Here is a 20660-nt window from a genome sequence, read left to right on the forward strand (position 1 = left end):
TTCTCCCATATACAAATTGAACAAAACCATAACAATTAAGTAAATTACACAGTATGAAGTACAATAACATCTAGTCTATCGCTTTGTCAATTAGATAAAGTATTCTACTGTATTTCTTTACTGAAAAAAATTATGATTCTACCCCTGGATTATGTTTAGAATTTTAGCCTGTAACTACATTGAGAAACCATGTCATCTACTCTATAACATCTCTCTATGTTAAGCAACTTGAACTTGAGTATGAAACTTAAACTAGTCTCCAACCCCATCAGAAATCCGAGAACAACCAAATATTAGGATGTGCAAATAGTTTTCACATCTTAACCAGTTTGTAGAGATAGCTTGACTACCTGGACAGTCTCTCATTCCTCAAAATGTTGGAGCATCAGTCTATAGCAGACCTATAAAGCATCTGACAGACCTATAAAGCAGACATTTGAAGGGCCTCTGACCCTGTCTCCACAAAGTCAGTAGTTGAATATTCTGTAAAGTGTGTCTTTTTTTGGACAGTATTGCTTGTAGATGAAATGGGCAATTTGTACCCAGTGGCTGTCTTGCCATGAAAGCAACCTCTCCTGCAGGTGAAGATGTTCAAATCTTCTTTGGACAAAGAAGTTGGTGTTGTCAGGAGCAGACATATCTCTAGTTAAATGATCTTTAATAATGAAATGACCTTAGCTGTTGTACTTTGTGGACGTTTGACAGTTTGAAGACTATTTATATTAGGTAATTAGGGAAACAACACTTCTTTCTACACATGAAGACCACATCTTCTCTTTGTTTTCTGAGATTGTGCCATTAATGAATGGAGAAAAGTAAAACACAGGTCACTTGTTTTAGCCCTGCACTTCTTACAACTTTGTTTAGAATAAAGTACAATACTCAAGTACAGTGCTTCCTCTCTCTGAAAAAAATATCTAGGTAACCTCCCTTCCTCCACCGTTCAGCTCTTTTGCTCCCATTCTTTTAGGTTCAGGTCATCATCTATCATGATCTTTTCATAATTCACACTCATAATCTTAACTCTTTCTCTTCTTTTATGTCGTAGATAATGGTCGTTACTCTCTCCAAATTTCCACTCTTTCTTTTTCTCAATACTACAATACTCTTGGGTAGTTGGGAACTGAGTTCCTCTGGTTTATTTAGCTGCTGGCATTTGACTATTGCTGAATGCTAATCACTAAAGTCTGCAATATGAGGTTAGGAGTAGCGTGGTGTTGTGGTGTTAGAATACCTTAAAAAATGTTTTTAAGCTTTACAACTTCCCTTTCCTCTTTTTCTTGGAGCATTCTATACTGGTGCTGTCTGTAGTCTACATAGAGGACAGTATCTGGAGGTGAGAGTGTCTACCACTTCTGGATTAGGCCAAAGCTTGATCAGTTTCAAATAGCTCTGAGTAGTTTTTGGTTTGTGGTGCTTCAGAAATAATAGTATTTGGGGCATCAAAAGCAACCGTTCATGGGGGTAATATTCTCAGTATGAATGAGATAACATTTATTATAAATTATTTTCTATTCCCTGTAATGTGTAAATATTATCAGAAAGCTATAATATATTTGGTGTGTATGCAGTGCTGTGTGGGTAGAATGCACAAGTACTCTGTATTTACCTTTCTCATTTAAGATAATATTTCATATGGAAAGCTTTTGAATCATAAAATCATTTTATTTCTAGAGATTTTGAAAAAAATGTCCAAAGAATGATTTATTAAAACCACTTTTAAAAAGCCTTTGTAATTATTTACATCTTAACCTCAGTATTGTATTAATATCATATATCATAGCACTATAATAATTAACTTTACAGGGATAAATGCCAAAGAATAACCCTTCCTAACAATTGATATAATTTTTTTATCTAAAGAAAATATATGAGAGTTCATAGGCCTGGCTACATTAATTATGTGCAGTGTTTATTTTTGTAGAATCGGTGGAAGAATGTGAAGTACAAACTAATTTGAAAATTTGGGCAGAACCAATTAATATCGAATTCACAGAAGACAGTCTGTCGTACATGGAAAAATTATGGCTTAAAAAATACAGAAGGTATTCAGTAGAATTTTAATATTACCATTTCTTATGAAATAGAAGTTATTTTTATTTCATTTTGTCAGTATTTTTAAGTCTATTTCATATTTGCATGACTAATTTTAAAGCAGTTTTAAAATTCCATGAAGCTTTAACTATATTAGCAACAGTTTTAATTACTTAAATTTATATATACACATAAATGGTGCATTTTAATCTTGAGAAATATAAAATGATGTTTCTTGGAAAAGACAAAAATTAAGTATGGAATTTAAAAATAATAACAAAAGTATACAATACACAAAGATTTAATTTAAAATGGCTTTGCTGTGTTTTAGTATAGATATTTGAGACTTACAAATGTATTAAATAAAAACATTTTTAAAATTAAATTAATTTAAAATTGATTAGATCTTTAACTTTATAACCTTTATTGGATAGTTTATGTACTTACATTTTAAATGTTATCCCCTTTTCAGGTTCTTCTCTCTCCCATTCCCCTTCCCCCTACTATTATGAGGATGTTCCCCCTCCCACTTACCCACTCCCACCTCAACATCCTAACATTCACCTACACTGGGGAATCAAGCCTTCACAGGACCAAGGGCTTCTCCTCCTATTGATGCCAGACAATGCCATCCTCTGCTACATATGTAGCTGGAGCTATGGCTCCCCCCATGTATACTCTTTGGTTGGTGGTTTAGTCCCTTGGAGCTCTGGGGGTCTGGTTGATTTATATTGCTGTTCTTCCTAAGGGGTTGCAAACCCCTTTAGGTCTTTCATTCTTTTCTCTATCTCCTTTATTGGGGTTACTGTGCTCAGTCCAGGTTGGGGGCAAGCATCTTAATCTATATCAGTAAGGCTCTGGCAGAGCCTTTCAGGAGACATTCATATTAGGTTCCTGTCAGCAAGCACTTCTTGGCATCACCAGTAGTGACTGGGTTTGGTGGCTGCATGTGGGATGGATCCACAGGTGGGGCAGTCTCTGGGTTGCCTTTCCTTTAGTCTCTGCTCCACTCACTTTAATTAATTATAATCAGTTCATCTTTCTTTTTTAAATTTTTATTTATATTTAATTTTTCATTCATTTTTTTTTTTTGGTTCTTTTTTTCGGAGCTGGGGACCGAACCCAGGGCCTCATTTTACATCTCAATCACAGCCCCTCTCCCTCCTGTCTACCCAGTCCTACCCTTTCAGTATCCCTTCTCCCACTTCTGAGGAGAAGGGGAGCTTGGCTTGGGTACCACCTTACCCTGAACATCTAGTCCCAACAGTTATAGGCACATCCTCTTCCCCTGAGGCGCAACCAGGCAGTCCAAGTAGAGGGAAATATAATACAATGGCAGGGAACAGAGTTAGAGACAGCCCTTGCTCCCCTTATTAGGGGACCCACATGAAGACAAAGCTGTGCATCTGCGACAAATGTGTAGGGTGTCTAAGTCCAGCTCCTACATACTTCCTGGTTGTGCAGACCAGACCCTGAGAACCCCCATGGTCCCAGGTTTGTTAACTCTCTGGGTCTTCTTGTGTTATCCGTACTCCCGTGGACTTGATCACTTATCTTCCCCACTTTGCACAAGACTGACAAAGCTCTGCCAGGTTTTTGGCTGTGGGTCTCTGCATCTGCCTCCATCTGCTGCCTGATGAATACTCACAGGAGACAGTTATGCTAGGTTCCTATTTGCAAGCATAGTAGGTTATTACTAATAGTGTCTGTCAGTGGTTGGCTCTCTCACATGGGTGTCATGTAGCAGCAATCATTGGATCCCTGTTTCCCCAGTCTCTGTTCCGTCTTTATCCCTGCACATTTTTGGGGGAAGACAAATTTCAGGTTGAAGGCTTTGTGGGTGTACTGATAGCTCCATCCATCATTTGGAAGACCTCCTGGGTATAGGGGTGACCATATCAGTCTCTATATCCCCCTCTGATAGAAATCTAACCAAAGGTCACCTGCACAAACTCCTAGTACTCTCTCCTGTCCCAGACCTCCAGGTTGTCAACAGAGATGGCCAGAGTCGATTTCCATTCTCAATCCAAACCCTCTCACCCTGCCCCCAAGATCACTATTCCCATTTCCTGCTTCACCTCTCCTACCCAGTCCCTCTCTTCATTTAACTCTGATGACTATTTAGTTTCTCCTGAGTATGATTCACTAATCCTGCCTTGGAGCCCCTTTATTTCCAGATTCTTTGGGTCTGTGGATTGAAGCATGGTTGTCCTACACTTTTTGATTAATGTCCACTTATAAGGTACTACATACTGTACCTGTCTTTCTGGAACTGTCTTACTTCACTAGGGATAATATTCTCAAACTCCATTCATTTGTCAGCAAAATTTATGTTTTTGATTTTTACTAGCCGAATAATATTCCATTATATAGATATGCCACATTTTCTATATACATTCTTCACATGAGAATCATCTAGTGTTTTCCCAGTTTCTAACTATTACAAATAAAGCTGTTATGCAAATAGTTGAGCAAGTGTCTTTGTGGGATGGTAGAATGTCTTTTTGGTATACGCTCACTAGTAGTATAGTTGGGTCTTCTGGTAGAACCATTCCCATTGGTGTTCTGTTCAGGAAGTTGTCTGCTGTACCAATGAGTTCAAGGCTATTTTCAAGTTTCTGTTCTATTAGATTTAGTGTTTTATGTTGAGACCTTTAATCCTCTTGAACTTGAGTTTTGTACAGGGTGACAGACATGGATCTATTTTCATTCTTCCACATTCAGACATCCAGTTAGATAAGCACCTTTCGTTGAAGAAGTTTTCCATTTTCCATTATATGGTTTTACCTTTTTTGTCATAAATCAAGTGCCCTCAGGTTGGTGGGTTTATTTTTGTGTCCTTGATTCCACTCCTTAATCAACCTTTTGGTTTCTGTACGAATACTACTCAGTTTTTATTACTACTACTATGTAGTACAGCTTGAGATCAAGGATGGTAATGCCTCCAGAAGTTATTTTATTGTTCAGGATTGTTTTTGTTATCCTGAGATTTTTGTTTTCCATATGAAGTTGAAAATTGCTCTTTTGAATTTTGATGGGAATTGCATTGAATAGATGCAATAGACACATGAGCTATTTTCCCCATCTTCTGATATCATCCTCGATTTCTTTCTTCAAAGACTCATCATACAGGTCTTTTACTTGCTTGGTTAGAGTCATGCCAAGATATTTTATATTATTTGTGGCTATGGTTAAGTGTGTTGATTCTCTAATTTTTTTCTTGGCCCATTTATCATTTCAATAAAGGAGGGCTACTGTATTGTTTTGTTTTGTCATGTTTTGGTTTAGTTAACTTTGTGTCCAAACACTTTGCTGAAGGTGTTTATCAGCTGTAGGAGTTCTCTGGTAGAATTTTTGGGGTCATTTATGTACACTATCTTATCATCTGTGAATGGCAATACTTTGACTTCTCTCTTTCCAATTGTATTCCCTTAATACCCTTTGGTTGTCATTGCCAATTTTAACAATGCATAGATTTATAGAATTTTTGACTTTGTATTATATAAACTCAATTTGTTACATCTCAGAGATGTCTCTGACAATCTTGACAAAGTAGCCTCACTCTAAGTACAGAATTTCTATAGTCCTACTGCCTCCTAAGAAACATGGGTGCCATGATGCTCACGAACATTTTGAAGAATAAAACTATCCTGCAGGCAAAGTGTGATCACAAGGTCCATGCTCTATTATACATACATATACACATACATACACATATATATATGATTTTTTAAGTGAGTCCATTTCATCTTTGGAACATTCTCAAAGATATTATTTCTTGTGAGTAGTATTCTGTCTGAGACTACTTTCTGAGCCTAGTCATAATTCTTCTTTGTTATTCCACTGATGATTTTTAGTTCTCTTTCATTTAAAAATTGGAATTATTCAAGAAAGTATTTTATCTCTCTTCTTTTCTCTTTAATTAGTTATGGTCCAATGACTATGGGTGTGGGGGCATCTACTGGAGCATAGTTGCCCTACCAGAGACCATCTCCATCAATAAAACCAACACATCCTCCCCAATCAGCCACAACTTCCAATAGTTTCTCTTGTGCTCCTTTCCCTTACCATTTCCCTTCCCAACTGACAGGTTGACTGGATTTATCTTATACTGTCTTTTGTAAACAACCACAGTTGTTAAGTATTTATGTATGTAGTGATCCTGTATTGCTCAGAATATGTTGTTTCTTCCCAGTTTTCTCTACAGTCTGACTCTGCTTCATGTTGTTCCCTTAGACTTGGGAAGAAAGGGCATCTAAATAGATATTCCATTTATGCATGAGCACTTCACAGATATGTATTCTCTACATTTTGAACATTTTTGAGTTTTTGTTCTAGTTGTTGTTTGCTATACAAAGGGTTTTAGATGAGGATTGAAGACTGCATTAATCTACAGGGAGAGAGATCTGTGTTTAGAAATCAGACACATTCTATGTCCATTAGACAAAAGGACTGAAGTAGCTGAAAGGGTTTGTAACCCCATAGGAAGAACAACAGTATCAACTAGCCAGAGTTCCCCCTCTCCCTCCAGAGCTCCCGGAACTAAACCACCAACCAAAGAATATAAATGGAGGGACCCTTGGTTCCAGACGCATATGTATCAGAGAATGGTATGTTTGCCATCAATAGGAGGAGAAACCCTTGGTTCTATGAAGGCTTGTTTCCCCAGTGTAGGGGAATTCCAAGGTGTTGAGGTGCAAGTGGGTGGGTGGAAGTGGGAACATCTTCATAGAAGCAGGGGGAAGGGGAGAGGTATGGGAGAAGGGGGGAAGAGGATAACATTTGAAATGCACCTACGTAAAATATCCAATAAAAATAACAGTAGGTACTTTTCTGAGGATTGAACTCTCAGGCATAAGCTCCTGGTCAGATTTATTTTATATTTAAATGGATTTATATCAGTAAGTCTGGGTATGAAGGATCAATAAACCAGTCTGTGTTACCACCATGAAAACTAAATTTATTCCATAGAACCCATGTAAAAAATGTGCCCAGTAGCAAATATTCTTAATCCTAATGCCAGGAAAGCAGACACAAGCAGACCTTTGAGACTCATTGGCCAGACAAGCTAGCCTATACTGGGCAAGATCAAGACCAGTGAGAACTGTGTACAATAAAGTGGAAGGCAGTTAAAATATCATCACCAATGAATGACCAGCCGTCTCAAAACCATCCGCATACACATGAGAATACAAATGCATATATGTGTTTATACAACATGTACATGGACATGTGAATACATGAACACACAGAGAGACACTGAATGAAAGTACTTCAAAGACAAAAAAAGTAACTACTATTGTAGAAAGTATTTTTACCTTTACTTATGTAGTATGGTTTGTTGGTGGTGTCGGGGTTGGAATAACCAGTCAAGATTTCATAAATGGTTAGCTAGTTGGTTATTCATGGCAAATCACTTAAACTTTGTTGGTATTCTTTCGTGTCTTTAATATAACATAAATATGCATGTAGAGTCCCTACTCTTTAATCCTGTTATCAGAATTCTATAAGTCTTTATTTATAAAATAAAGATTAAAAATATCAAACAAAGATGTTTGCTTCATGAATTATTTGGTTAATAGCTTATTTTCATTTATATATATTATATAGAGAGTTATTAGCACAATAAACTAATATAAACTAGAAAGCAGCTTATGGTGACCAAATGCTAATTTCCATTTGATTTTTTATATTATTTAATATTCTTGTATTTAACTTAGTTAAATTCTGATTGAAAGTAGTTATTCTTTCATAGAACATTTTAAAATGTAAAGCTGAGTAACACAAAATATTTTGTACTTATGTGATTTATACCATATATTACAACATGCAGCTGGTACGTTTACTATTGGGAAATGAGGTACTGTGAAGTGAGACCGTATTAGGAATATGTGCTTGTAGAGGCAGGGTACTCAAATTACTCCTCTTGCTGTGTTCTCTGACTAAAACTAGTAGGTTCCCCCCCCCAATATCATCTTATTAATGAGCATCATAATAGAGATTATTTAATCTGGTGTCTACTACTTTTGAATGTACTAAAAGTAGAATGAAATGTGTAAATTTTGAGTTTAAGAGTATCACCCTTTCCTTTTACTTGTCTTTTACATTGGCAACGATATGAGTTTGCATGATCTACGGGGATGGTGTAGCTACTTTAATTTGACTCAAAAGTGAACTCTCTCCTCACAAATCTGTGGTCAGTGCAACATTTGAATACACACTTTTGAAGTCTCAGAATTCCTAAGCTTCATGTTTCCCATTTGAAGCATGCTACATCCACCATTGATGTTAATTAGGTATCAGATTCCACAGACATACCATTTCAAATTCTTATAATGGGACCCAATTTACCTCTCCACCAATGTGTTGAAAGTTTAGATAAATGCCTTCAGGTTGCCTTAGAACTCATCAAAATACAGTGCCAAGTGTGTGAGATAAAGCATACACTTGTAAATTAGCCTTGTCAACAGCATGACATGTTCTTTGGATTCCATGAGGCTTTTGAGAGAATAACTGTATCATTACATTGGTCTTGATCTTAAGCAAAACACAGTATGAAGTTGACAAACTTCTTATGTGATGTGGAATTGATTTAAAAAAAATCCTTCATCACATTCAAATTGTATTAATCACACTAACCTGTGAGTTTATATTATGGTCAAAATTTCAGCATTAATTTTGAATTCTCACTTATCTAAGTAAAACATCTTGTCTGGGAACGTTCAATTAAGATGATTTTCTTTTTTAATTGCATGTTCGTTGTTTATAGAACTCCCCTGGAGCAACTTCATACCATGCTACCAAATACGTTCCCACATCCGCGTGAAGCCATTGCAGAGACGCTGTACACTCAGAAAGAAAATGACTCTGATAGTGATGGTCAGTTGTGCTTTGATTAGACCTTTTAACACTTATTGATTAAAATCGTATAACCAAGCAGCAATTGACACATGCTTTTAATTTTTGCCCATGTCTTATTCTGAGATAGACAATGAAACCGTAGTTTCTTTTATTTACTATAGTACATTGCTTGAATCTAAATAGCTTCTCGTAAAAGATAACTGCAATAAAATGCATACATTGTTTGAGCTGAAGGAATCTTTAGTGTTTCGCTCTTTGTGTAGATTCATGAAAAACTGTTCTTACACTGTTAGTATTATATCTAGACAGCAAATCATCAGACACGTTTTCTGGTAATATTATTTTCCAATCTTATTTCCTAGTTGAAGAGATCAAAGTAAAATATCCACCCCTTTTTATGCCAGCAGAGAAATTGAAAGTAGAAAGACCTCCACCATCTCTAACAATAGTAGAACTGGATAGTGTAAGTATATAATGATCATGTCAATGTTTTGCCATAGAAAATTTGCAATAGCGATGGCTTCATGTTTTCGTCATTAAGATATCTGTAAAAACCATCAGAATTTAAGAAAAAAATTCATGTTTTGATTACCCTTTGTCAATAAATAGCAAACTATATGTTTTATTCTAGATAATGCATATACGTACTAACAATATTTCCAGTTTTCAGAGGCATGCATCATGGAGGAAATGCAAGTGTTCTGTTATGTTAGCTCCTACATTTTGGGTTTTGTGCCTCTATAGTTCTTTATTCTTTCACCCTTTCATAAATGATTCAGTTTCATTACGTGATATCTTATTTAAATATATGTAGGTGTAAAATGTAATTACTTAAATATCAATGTTATTTTTCTTTAAATGAAAATATATTATTTATTATTTAAGAGTTTTTAAAAAAATAATATCAGTATATTGCTGGAAGTTATAGTTGAACCAGAGATTCCTAAGCAGAACTCAGACCAAGTGACTTAGATGTGATCCAGTCCCTGTAATTGACTTCCTACTTACCTAGTAGCTGAACTACCATTTTCTTCAAAATACTTTTGTCATTTTGGATAGTTATTTCAGAAAATGATGAGAATGCAGAGTCCACATCTTGCTTCCTCTATGTCTGCTGGATTGGTAGCTGCTATGGCTTTTCTTCTATTTACGTTTTATTTATCATTTAAATAGTGGTAAATATTAGTCAAACACACACATCATTCAATAAAATTTTGATTCTTAGAATAAATTGTAGATATGGCAATAAGAAAACTGGGAAAGTAATAGTCACTAATCTACTAGGATTGACAGTTGTTACATAAATTGATATTATTTGTTACAAATTTGCCTATTATAAAAACTGACAAAACATTAAATTTTCTCAAGGAAAAACAGGTGAATTTCGTTCCTCTATAAGATGTATGTTATAACTAGAGAGTCATTTGTAAGAATAAACTATATATCTATTATATATAATATAATTTATATATAGAAATAGGAATAAGAATATCTAAATATATGCAAATATCTAAATATATAAAAATTATACATCCACACACATATATATCCACAATTAACTGACTAGTGTATAATGAATTTATTGAACATATTAACATTATGTAACATGCATTTACTAAGACTCATGGAGCAGAATTTGAAGACCCAGGGGTTGCTGTGCCTTATAGAGTTGAATTGGCTGACTCAGAGAGTCAACTAAGGTAAGTTCTTTCCATTCTGATTGTTTCCTTTTTAAACACCAATCATAACAGGCTGGGTTGGGTTAGAATAAAAAAGCATTTGCATGCACACACAAGGCAATAGGGTAGATCTGAGCTACAGTGTAGCTGGAAGTAATAATAATAACATTGAAGTATAGCCATGCCAATATCATCCATTTCTCTAGCTGGAAAATTCATGGTTTGTAAGTGTTTATTAATGTTACTTGAGTCCTGTAGCAATTTGTACACAATATTTTAATTTAGTCATTTATAAAACAGTAAAGTTGCAGTTATTCCTAGGAATTTAGTGACTGTTAGCTTTTAGAATAGCTTTCCAAGTTGGATATAATGTATATTAACTCATTTTCTAATAAAAACATTTTGACTGTACTTTATTAACTCTAAAATAAGAACTTACATAAATGATCAGGTTCAAGAGCTTCTCTAATACTGTTCTTTAGGCAAGAACTAATACATGATTGTCAGTAGAAGTATAGTAGCAATTTGTAATTTTGTATGCTTTTTGTCATTTTCATATGTTTGTTCAAAACTATCTTTTGTCTTAGTAAAGTTAAAAGTAATCCCTTTCTGTGAACTGTTGGATTTTTCTTGTTAATAACAAATGCTCAATATGCCTCAGTAGTGGGATCCAACTCCTATTGTTCAACCCTTCTACTAGACCTTGGTTAAGACCAGCTTCTACCCTTCCCAGTATATCACAGTAGCTCTAAGTATAAGTGGTGCCTTTGAATCCCAGACAAATATTTGTCTGGATGTAGGGTCTCAAATAATGAACAGCAGAGATGCAGTTGTTTTCCTTTAAGGAAATGAATGAATGACATTTCTGCTTGCTATTTTTAAGAAATTATTTAGTTATCTATAGTTTGGTGCATACACACACACACACACACACACACACACATACATATATGCATGTAAAGAAAATATCAGAAGACAACTTGTAGGAATGGGTTCAATTTTTCTACCATATATGTTTTTGGGGATTGAGCTTGGGTCACAAGACTTGGTAAGAAGTCTCCTCCTACATACAATCATCTCACCATCCCCTATTTTGTTTTTTAATATACATTATCCAATATCTTCTTGTGTCAAGTAAGGCGGTAAAGAAAATTCCCATTATGATTTGGCATTAGTTTTAAAGTATTAGAAGGTAAATCCAAGACTGTCCTATCTTTTTATTTGAATCACAAGTGACAGTTTGTGTTAACTGTAATCCATGAGTGTTGCGATTATATTATCTTCATAGAAATCATGTGTTGCTTAGTCTGGAGTGAATGTAACAGTACAGCCGGGTACACAGATAATATCCATTGTTGATAACTGAAATGTACTATTACGTACTACTTTTAACTTCCGCCACTGAATGGAGCAGATTCATTCCTGAGACACCATGATTGTAATTCTATGAAACTAAAATGTTCCTGAAAAATCTAATACATCAAACATATGTATATATTATTAAATAGGAAATTTTGATTGAGATTTTTGCAACATACTTGCAATCAATTATGCCAAATGTCTTTGTCTATAATGGCACTTGTTTGTATTCTATAGAATGTCTACAAAAATGTAAAACTAGTATTAAATTATAACCTTATGTAACTAGTGAGCCAGAACCATTGCTTTCAACACTCTCTTTGTGCTTGTCCCTAAACATATAAGTTCTACATTTCCGGATTATCAGACTTGCTTACCAGGTGAAAATGATATCCATCACCACCTTATTTTCAACAAGGGAAAAGCAGACCTCTTAAGTATGTGTTTGAGAACAAATTCTGGGCACCACAAGGATGAGTTAAAAGGTAACATTTTGTCCTCTGCTTAATATATTTTAATAATAAAGGTTAGTAATTTAATAAAAACAATAGCTGTGGTGGTTGAGGAACATGTTGCTTATTATTCTGTTCATTACAAAACAAAAAATGAGGAGTTGGAAGAAAATCGATTGAAAGTATATAATTCTCTTGAAAATAATCTTTTCAATCAACAGATGACAGCATTGTATTTATAAGCAAATACAGTCAATGTAATTCTATTTACAATTTATTATGAAGTAAACTGGAATTTTGAAGTCACACAGAAAAAGTTTTAGTGGTAAAAGTGTGATGAGTGTCTCCCTGTACAATTAAACAGCTCCTTATTTCACATTGGATGTAAAGTTTGTGTTAGAAACCCTAAGCCTAAAAATTTGGTTTTTATTTCTGTGGTATCCTCCGTTCTAGATATTTGAACTTTGTAGATCTGAGTGCTGTATGGAAATTTTGGGCTTTTCTGAATTAAGATTTAAGATCACTATCTAGAGAGTCACACTGCAATGCCCTGACCTGGTAGTCAATTTTCATATCTGCCCTTGAACCTCAGTCACCTTAAAATGTCATCTTTCTCTGACATGCTTTTACTAATTGATGATTTAGTTACTGGATCATTTTAAAGCTTCTTTTCAAACACTCTGTTTTATAAACCTAAGATTTTTCAGGAAACCAGTAGGTATATCTTTCTGAAAAAGATGATCCATACACGTGGGCATTTTTATAAAGTAACTGATTTAAATCTTTTGATAACCTGATTTGCCAGCAGAAGATGAGGAACAGCAGAACCTTCATGGCAGTCCTACCAGTCCTGGTATTGCCCATGTGAACTGTATATGCACATTGGAACTTGTCACTTTGAACTCACATTTAGTTGGTATTGTTGTGCCAAGTTAAAGTCACCCTTTCAATTGTTTTTGAGAAAATTGTGAATGCAAATAGTTGTCTCTTACATCAAAGATATTTAAACATGTTTATTGTTTAGAGATGCTTTTTCTTTACATCAATGTTAAGCAGAAATTGCAAAGCACCAAAGGATTTCCTCTGCACTCACATTAAACTATAAAAAAAATATTCTTCTGTGTCTAAGTTTTAGCAGTTATGAGGATAGCTTCTTCTAAAACCCAAGTATGAGTTAATATTCTGTTACTCTGATAAAATACTCAAAGAAGGTTGGGAATATAGAATTTATTTTAGATTAGAGTCACAGAAAGGATACAGTCCATGGTGACAAAGAAGATGTGAGAGCAGGATCCTCAGCAGTCAGAGGATCAGAATCATCACATTTAGTATATACACAGGGAGTAGAGATGAAAAACAAGAAGTGAGGCCAGGCTATAAAATCTCAAATCCCATACCTACTGCTGTTCTCCCTCCCTGAAGGCTCTACCTTTTAAAAGTTTTATAACCTTCCCAATCAGGTGGAGACAAAGTGTGCATACATATTAGCCTGTGGATGACAGTTCATACTGAAGCCACATTTCTACCAAAGTACTGAGACATTGTCCATTTCCACAGGAAAAGAGAATTCCTTTTGCTGCAGTGTTTAATGTGGTTACAATGTCCAGCTCCAAAGTGAAATCTGACATTTAACATTTCTTGATATATTTACTTGCTATTTGTATATGATTTGGGTGTATGAATATGAACATGTGGTATGTGTGCCTCTCTCTCTCTCTCTCTCTCTCTCTCTCTCTCTCTCTCTCTCTCTCTCTCTCTGCCTGTGTGTGTGTTGGTAGTGATAGGCTTTCAACCTATATCTCTGTATATATCATATACCCACTCTGTGTCATTTTAATGAAATATTTATTCACATTTTGCTCATTTTAGTTGTCATTTTGTCCATTGTGTTTGTTTTTCTATTATAGAATTCTAAGAGTTCTGTCTATAGTTTGTATAATACACATTCTCAGATGTATTTTCCCAAATATTTTCTCCTATTGCCTTGCTTCTATCATTGTACTCCTAATAGGATTCATTACAGAGCATGCTAAAAGGTTTTCAGCAGTAGTATCTTTCAGTCTTACAAAATATTATTGAAATTATCTATAAAATTTTCAATGTGGATGCCATCTTTTATTTTATCATATCATATTTTTATATTTGGATCTTTCTATGGGATAAGCATTGTTGATATTATACCATATTTACAGCCTGATGTTATTATAGGAGTACATCTCCTACACATGTTTATTTCATTTCATAATATTTCTCATTTTTATTAATTATACCAGTTTGAAAGATAATTTCCATATGAAGACTATTATACGGAATATTCCTCATGTTACATAATTATTGGGTAATGACAGGCAACACTTCGTTGCTATAACCTAGAATTTATACCAGAGAAGTGTTTATTAAATTCTCTACTATTTTACATAATCTATCATCAAATAGCAGTATTTATTTTGGAACAAAAGTAAGAGTTTAACAGTTTAAGTTCTATCCAATACAAATAATGGTTGGTGTGCTTTACAGTGAAATTAATTTGGTGGTAAAATCCTTAAAATATTTTGAATCCTCAGAGCATCTTGTCTAGTTCTTTGCCACACTGGCTTCAAATTAGTCACATACAGAGTTTGATAGGAGGGGATGACAGATTGTGTTGCCTGAGCTTCACTTCAGGGTCTAATTGGTTGAGGTCAGGCTATACACTGACAATTTTAAAGAACAGCAGATGATTCCTGCCTGCAGCCCAGTACAAAAGAGTGAACTAAATGAGGAGACTTGGTCACATGTAATGAGGAAATGGCTAATATTGCCTTGCTCATTTTGTATCGTGGGACTAAGATATTCCTGCCACACTTTCTTTTTGCGCCCTCATTACTGCTATTTTATCCAATTGACTCCCTTTGCCCTACCTTAACAAAATTTGAACTGATAAAGTAGAATATGGAAATGTGTAAACAAGGTTTTATAAAGCAAGATTTATATATAAAACATTTTAACCATTGGAGTCCCCAACTGTTGGACTTTTGGTTTTTGAACAACATAATCAATTATTTTTAATGTATTTATGGATTTTTCAAACACAGATTTTGGCAACATTGTGAAGTCTGACATTTATTTTGATGAGTTCAAAAAAATAGGAGATACCACTTCTTTTGAGAAAAATGAAACAGAGAAAAATATAGACCCCCAAAATAAAAAACACCCTGTTGATTCCTGCATGTCACTTGAGAGCAAGGGTTCCTTGCCAACTATAGATTTATCTACATCTTTCATAGAGGAGATTTCATCTCAAGACATCAACACATCATTGGGATGCAGTAAACAAAATGAGAGGTCAAACTTTGAAGATTCAAAGACTACAAAACCACCACTGGTAAATACACCTTATACTCATTGCATTAATGCTTTATAAGGACGTTCTTGAAAAAATGATGTTTTGATATACTACATACTAAAAGGATACTTTCTACTGACGGTCAAATGTGCTGTTTCTTAAGGTGATAGGTAAAGAATGACGAATATGGAAACTGACAGTAGAGGTTACATACAACAAATTCTTTTTTTTTCTGTTTTTTTTTTATCTTTATTAACTTGAGTATTTCTTATTTACATTTCGATTGTTATTCCCCTTCCTAGTTTCCGGGCCTACATCCCCCTAATCCCTCCCCTCCCATTCTATATGGGTGTTCCCCTCCCCATCCTCCCCCCATTACTACCCTCCCCACAACAATCACTTTCACTAGCTGTTCAGTCTTGGCAGGACCAAGGGCTTCCCCTTCCACTGGTGCTCTTACTAGGATATTCATTGCTATCTATGAGGTCAGAGTCCAGGGTCAGTCCATGTATAGTCTTTGGGTAGTGGCTTAGTCCCTGGAAGCTCTGGTTGCTTGGCATTGTTGTTCATATGGGGTCTCGAGCCCCTTCAAGCTCTTCCATTCCTTTCTCTGATTCCTTCAACGGGGGTCCTATTCTCAGTTCAGTGGTTTGCTGCTGGCATTCGCCTCTGTATTTGCTGTATTCTGGCTGTGTCTCTCAGGAGAGATCTACATCCGGCTCCTGTCGGTCTGCACTTCTTTGCTTCATCCATCTTGTCTAATTGGGTGGCTGTATATGTATGGGCCACATGTGGGGCAGGCTCTGAATGGGTGTTCCTTCAGTCTCTGTTTTAATCTTTTGCCTCTCTTCCCTGCCAAGGGTATTCTTGTTCCCCTTTTAAAGAAGGAGTGAAGCATTCACATTTTGATCATCCGTCTTGAGTTTCATTTGTTCTAGGCATCTAGGGTAATTCAAGCATTTGGACTAATAGCCACTTATCAGTGAGTGCATACCATGTGTGTTTTTCTGTGATTGGGTTAGCTCACTCAGGATGATATTTTCCAGTTCCATCCATTTGCCTATGAATTTCATAAAGTCATTGTTTTTGATAGCTGAGTAATATTCCATTGTGTAGATGTACCACATCTTCTGTATCCATTCCTCTGTTGAAGGGCATCTGGGTTCTTTCCAGCTTCTGGCTATTATAAATAAGGCTGCTATAAACATAGTGGAGCATTCATTTAACAAATTCTTAAAAGATAAATGTCATTTTAACAAGCATTTTTTTTATGTAACAAATGATACTACAGAACCACCACAAAGACTTATCAAGAATAATGGTGCTTTTTCAAATGGTGATTATGAAGAATAGAGTATAGTGCATTCTATAATATATTTGCATATTTTTACATATGTAAGTGCATACATATATGCATGCACACACACTCACCACACACACACCCACACACCCACACACACACACACACACACACACACACACAAACACACACACACACACATGTATATACATTTATTATTGGGAGTGATATCAGTTCAGGTGCAGAGAAAATGACCACTACCTGTAATGTAGGTAAAGAAAGTCATTTTTTCATGAATATGGCTAAGGAGGAAATAGTGGAGAAAGAAAAAGAAGCTCATTCTTGTACTCATGCCAAATTGCAAAATGTTTTGGAATCTTTATTTTACATATAGGAAGTCTTCTGTAGTTATAATTATTAATAACAAAATCCTTGGAAATTAGATAAACCAACCTTTTATTAGTACTTAAATTTAATTTTACAGTCATTTTATGCATTCTAAACTGAACCAAAAATCATAACATATGGGGGAATGAAATGAGCGCATGATCATTTGTTTTGGCTCAGATTGTTTTTGTTGTTGTTGCTGTTTGTTTTGGAACTGTCCTACGAAAACACAGTGTCTTTGAAACATGAAAATGGAATTGAGATTTCTTCAAAATCCAAGATTGGACATTTGTTCAGATACTGAGGAATGGGAGTGGTATTAAGAGAAATAATATCATGCGCAGTAAGATGATAGAAAACTGGTCAGGGTAGATTTGGGGCAGGTCAATAAGGTATCTGACATGAGAAATGGAACACTGAACCTATAATTTTGCACAGGTGTATATGTACCTAACCCATTGCCTGCAATTTCCAAAGATATATACTAATGTTGATCATTCCTAGAGATGCCCTGATGTACAAGGAGAATGTAAACCCAATTCTTTTCCAGAATGAAACTCACAAAAATTACCCAGCAGCAGTTTCCCCTTCTAAGGTCCCACTTCACATGAATGTGTCTTCCAACTGTCCCATTGAAGAAAGCAGTAGATTATGGTGTCTATTTTCAACAAAGAACAAACATGAGAATTCATGTTCCCACTTTCAGCAGAACATTGTGATGATGGTTTGATGTATCTATTCATATAGGGAAGGAATCCTACACTTAGGGAATGACAGTTGTTCTGTGGGCAGTGAATCTATCCTCATCTATCCTTACGGTGCTCAGTGGAAAATGGCTCACGGATATTAGCCATTCTGACTGGTGTGAGGTGGAATCTTAGGGTTGTTTTGATTTCCATTTTCCTGATGACTAAGGATGTTGAACATTTCTTTAGGTTTTTCTCTGTCATCCTAGATTCCTCAGTTGAGAATTATTCGTTAGCTCTGTATCCCATTTTTTAGTAGGGTTATTGGTCCTCTGGAGTGTAGCTTCTTGATTTCTTTGTATATATAGGTTATTAGCTTTCTATCAGATGTAGAGACTGTATCCTGTGGTTAAGCACAGACCGCCCCCCCCCTGGTTGAGAGATGGGGCCACCCGCCCATCTCCAAAAATTTATTCCAGAATTGCTCCCTTCTAATGAAATAAAGGGACAGAATGGAGCAGAGACTGAAGAAAGGCCATCCAAAAACTGCCTGAACTGGGAATCTAACCCACATGCAGACACCAAACCCAGACACTATTGCTGATGCCAAGAAGTTCTTCTTGATAGGACCCTAATACAGCTGTCTCCTGAGAGGCTTTGCCAGAGCCAGACCAATACAGATGCAGATGCTGGTAGCCAACCATCGGACTGAGCATGGGAACCCCAACGGAGGAGTTAGGGGAAGAAATGAAAGAACTAAATGGGTCTGCAACCCCATAGGAAGAACAATATTAATCAAACAGACATCCCTTCCCCAGAGCTTCCAGGGACTAAATCACTAACCAAAGTGGACACATGGAGGGACCCATGGCTCCAGCCGCATAGCAGAGGATGGACTTGTAGGACACCATTGGGCAGAGAGGCCCTGGGTCCTGTGAAGGCTGGACACACTCCCCCAGTATAGAGGAATTCCAGGGTGCAGAGGCTGGAGTGGGAGGTTGGGTAGGAAGCATCCTCACAGAAACAGGGCGAGGTGCAATGAGATGGGAGGTTTCCAGGGGGGAAACCAGGAAAGGTGATGACATTTGAAATGTAAATAAATAAAATATCCAATAAAAATTACAAGATTAACACCAAAAAGAAAGAAAATGGCTCAGGGTACTGATGTGAATGGCAGCATTCTAACATCAAATGTATTTGTGAAGAAAAAAATAAAGCCAGACCTTAGAATAAATTGTGTGGTGTCTTGTGTCAGTGTCCATAAAACCATAAAAGGTTCACAGATGGTTTAACTCTTAAACTACCAAGTTTTTTTCTCTGTCTCCTCTTTCTTCTCAGAAAGAAAAGTTAATTACTAGAAAATGTGTACAGATGGTTCCTTATCATGTTTCTGCTTACAAATTTTGTCATTTATTTTGTTAAGGCAACACACATTTATTAGAGCCATATTTCAAATTTGAAGTTTATTGTTTGTGGTCTTGTAATATTTACTAGGTTACACAGTCATGTCCAGTTGATACTCAGATAAAGAATAATTTTGATAGCTCAAGTGTTTTAAACACATTTTCAAAATACAATACTTTTAAATTAGTTTACTAGTGTATAAAGCCACTTTGAGCAAAGGAGAATATATAGTCATGAATGGAAGAAACTAAGTGAAAAGCAATGAATCACATGCCTGGCACAAAAGTAATGGAAAATAAATAATAAGGTAAATTCAATGTGTTTATAAATAAATAGTGATGATAAAAAAGATATAAGATATAAAAATTAAGTTATACCAATGCTAGAATTTCTTATTTATATAAAAAGATTAATAAGACAATTCTAGATATATGTGCCTGAAGAAAAAGTATAGACATTTATACATTGAATCAAAGTGAAATATAATATAATTTTAAACTGTTATTATACTGATGTATTATTCAAATAATTCAAAACTCTGAAAAGTGGCATGGATTTTCTATAAATATGACTTATAAAAGTTTATTATGAATGAATTTATGAATCTAAAGAGACAGATGTCATTCGCCATGGTTTGATTGTGTTTTCCAAAGTTTCAATGTTGGAAACACAATCCCCTGAGCAAGAAATATTAATGTAAAGAAGCAGAGTATATAGTGCGTTGATCAAGTTAAGTGTGCTCTGCTTATGACTGGCTTGCTGTTGTATTACCAGGAGTCTCTTCAATAATGGGAGTGTTTGAGATTAGCCATCAGAAGTGTTCAATCATGGGAGTGTTTGAGATTAGCCATCAGAAGTGCTGGTGCGTTACAGTTTGAAGAATGGATTCTTGCTTTCAGATATTCAATGTGTTAACTATAAGCTCCTGATTAGCAAAGTGATAATTTCCTTGGCAAAAATCATCTTATATTAAAGTATAAAATTCACATTCAAGAATAAAGAGTAATTTTGGCTGCGATGTTTCCTAAAAGTCAAATTAAGTGTAAGGTTGTTCATTTTGGAATTTTGTCTTTGGAAAGTAAAACTACCTTTTGAACCATGCAGTAGGTTTTTTGGCTATACTGTGAGTGAAAATTGGAGGTCCTTGGTTATTATTCTGGTTCTGAAACTGTC

General features: G+C 35.4%; 1 protein-coding gene across 1 annotated transcript in view; it reads left to right on the forward strand.

The window, feature by feature from the left end:
* Nucleotides 1-20660, forward strand: part of Zbbx (zinc finger B-box domain containing) — a 91404-nt gene that overhangs the window by 43106 nt on the left and 27638 nt on the right. Inside the window, exons 7-12 of the mRNA XM_032898239.1 lie at nucleotides 1925-2045; nucleotides 8804-8913; nucleotides 9258-9358; nucleotides 10516-10595; nucleotides 12279-12418; nucleotides 15652-15749. Of these exons, the coding sequence (XP_032754130.1) occupies nucleotides 1925-2045; nucleotides 8804-8913; nucleotides 9258-9358; nucleotides 10516-10595; nucleotides 12279-12418; nucleotides 15652-15749 (650 nt within the window). The remainder of the gene's footprint in view (nucleotides 1-1924; nucleotides 2046-8803; nucleotides 8914-9257; nucleotides 9359-10515; nucleotides 10596-12278; nucleotides 12419-15651; nucleotides 15750-20660) is intronic.

This window comes from Rattus rattus, chromosome 3, assembly GCF_011064425.1.
Source record: "Rattus rattus isolate New Zealand chromosome 3, Rrattus_CSIRO_v1, whole genome shotgun sequence".
Taxonomy (NCBI): Eukaryota; Metazoa; Chordata; class Mammalia; order Rodentia; family Muridae; genus Rattus; species Rattus rattus.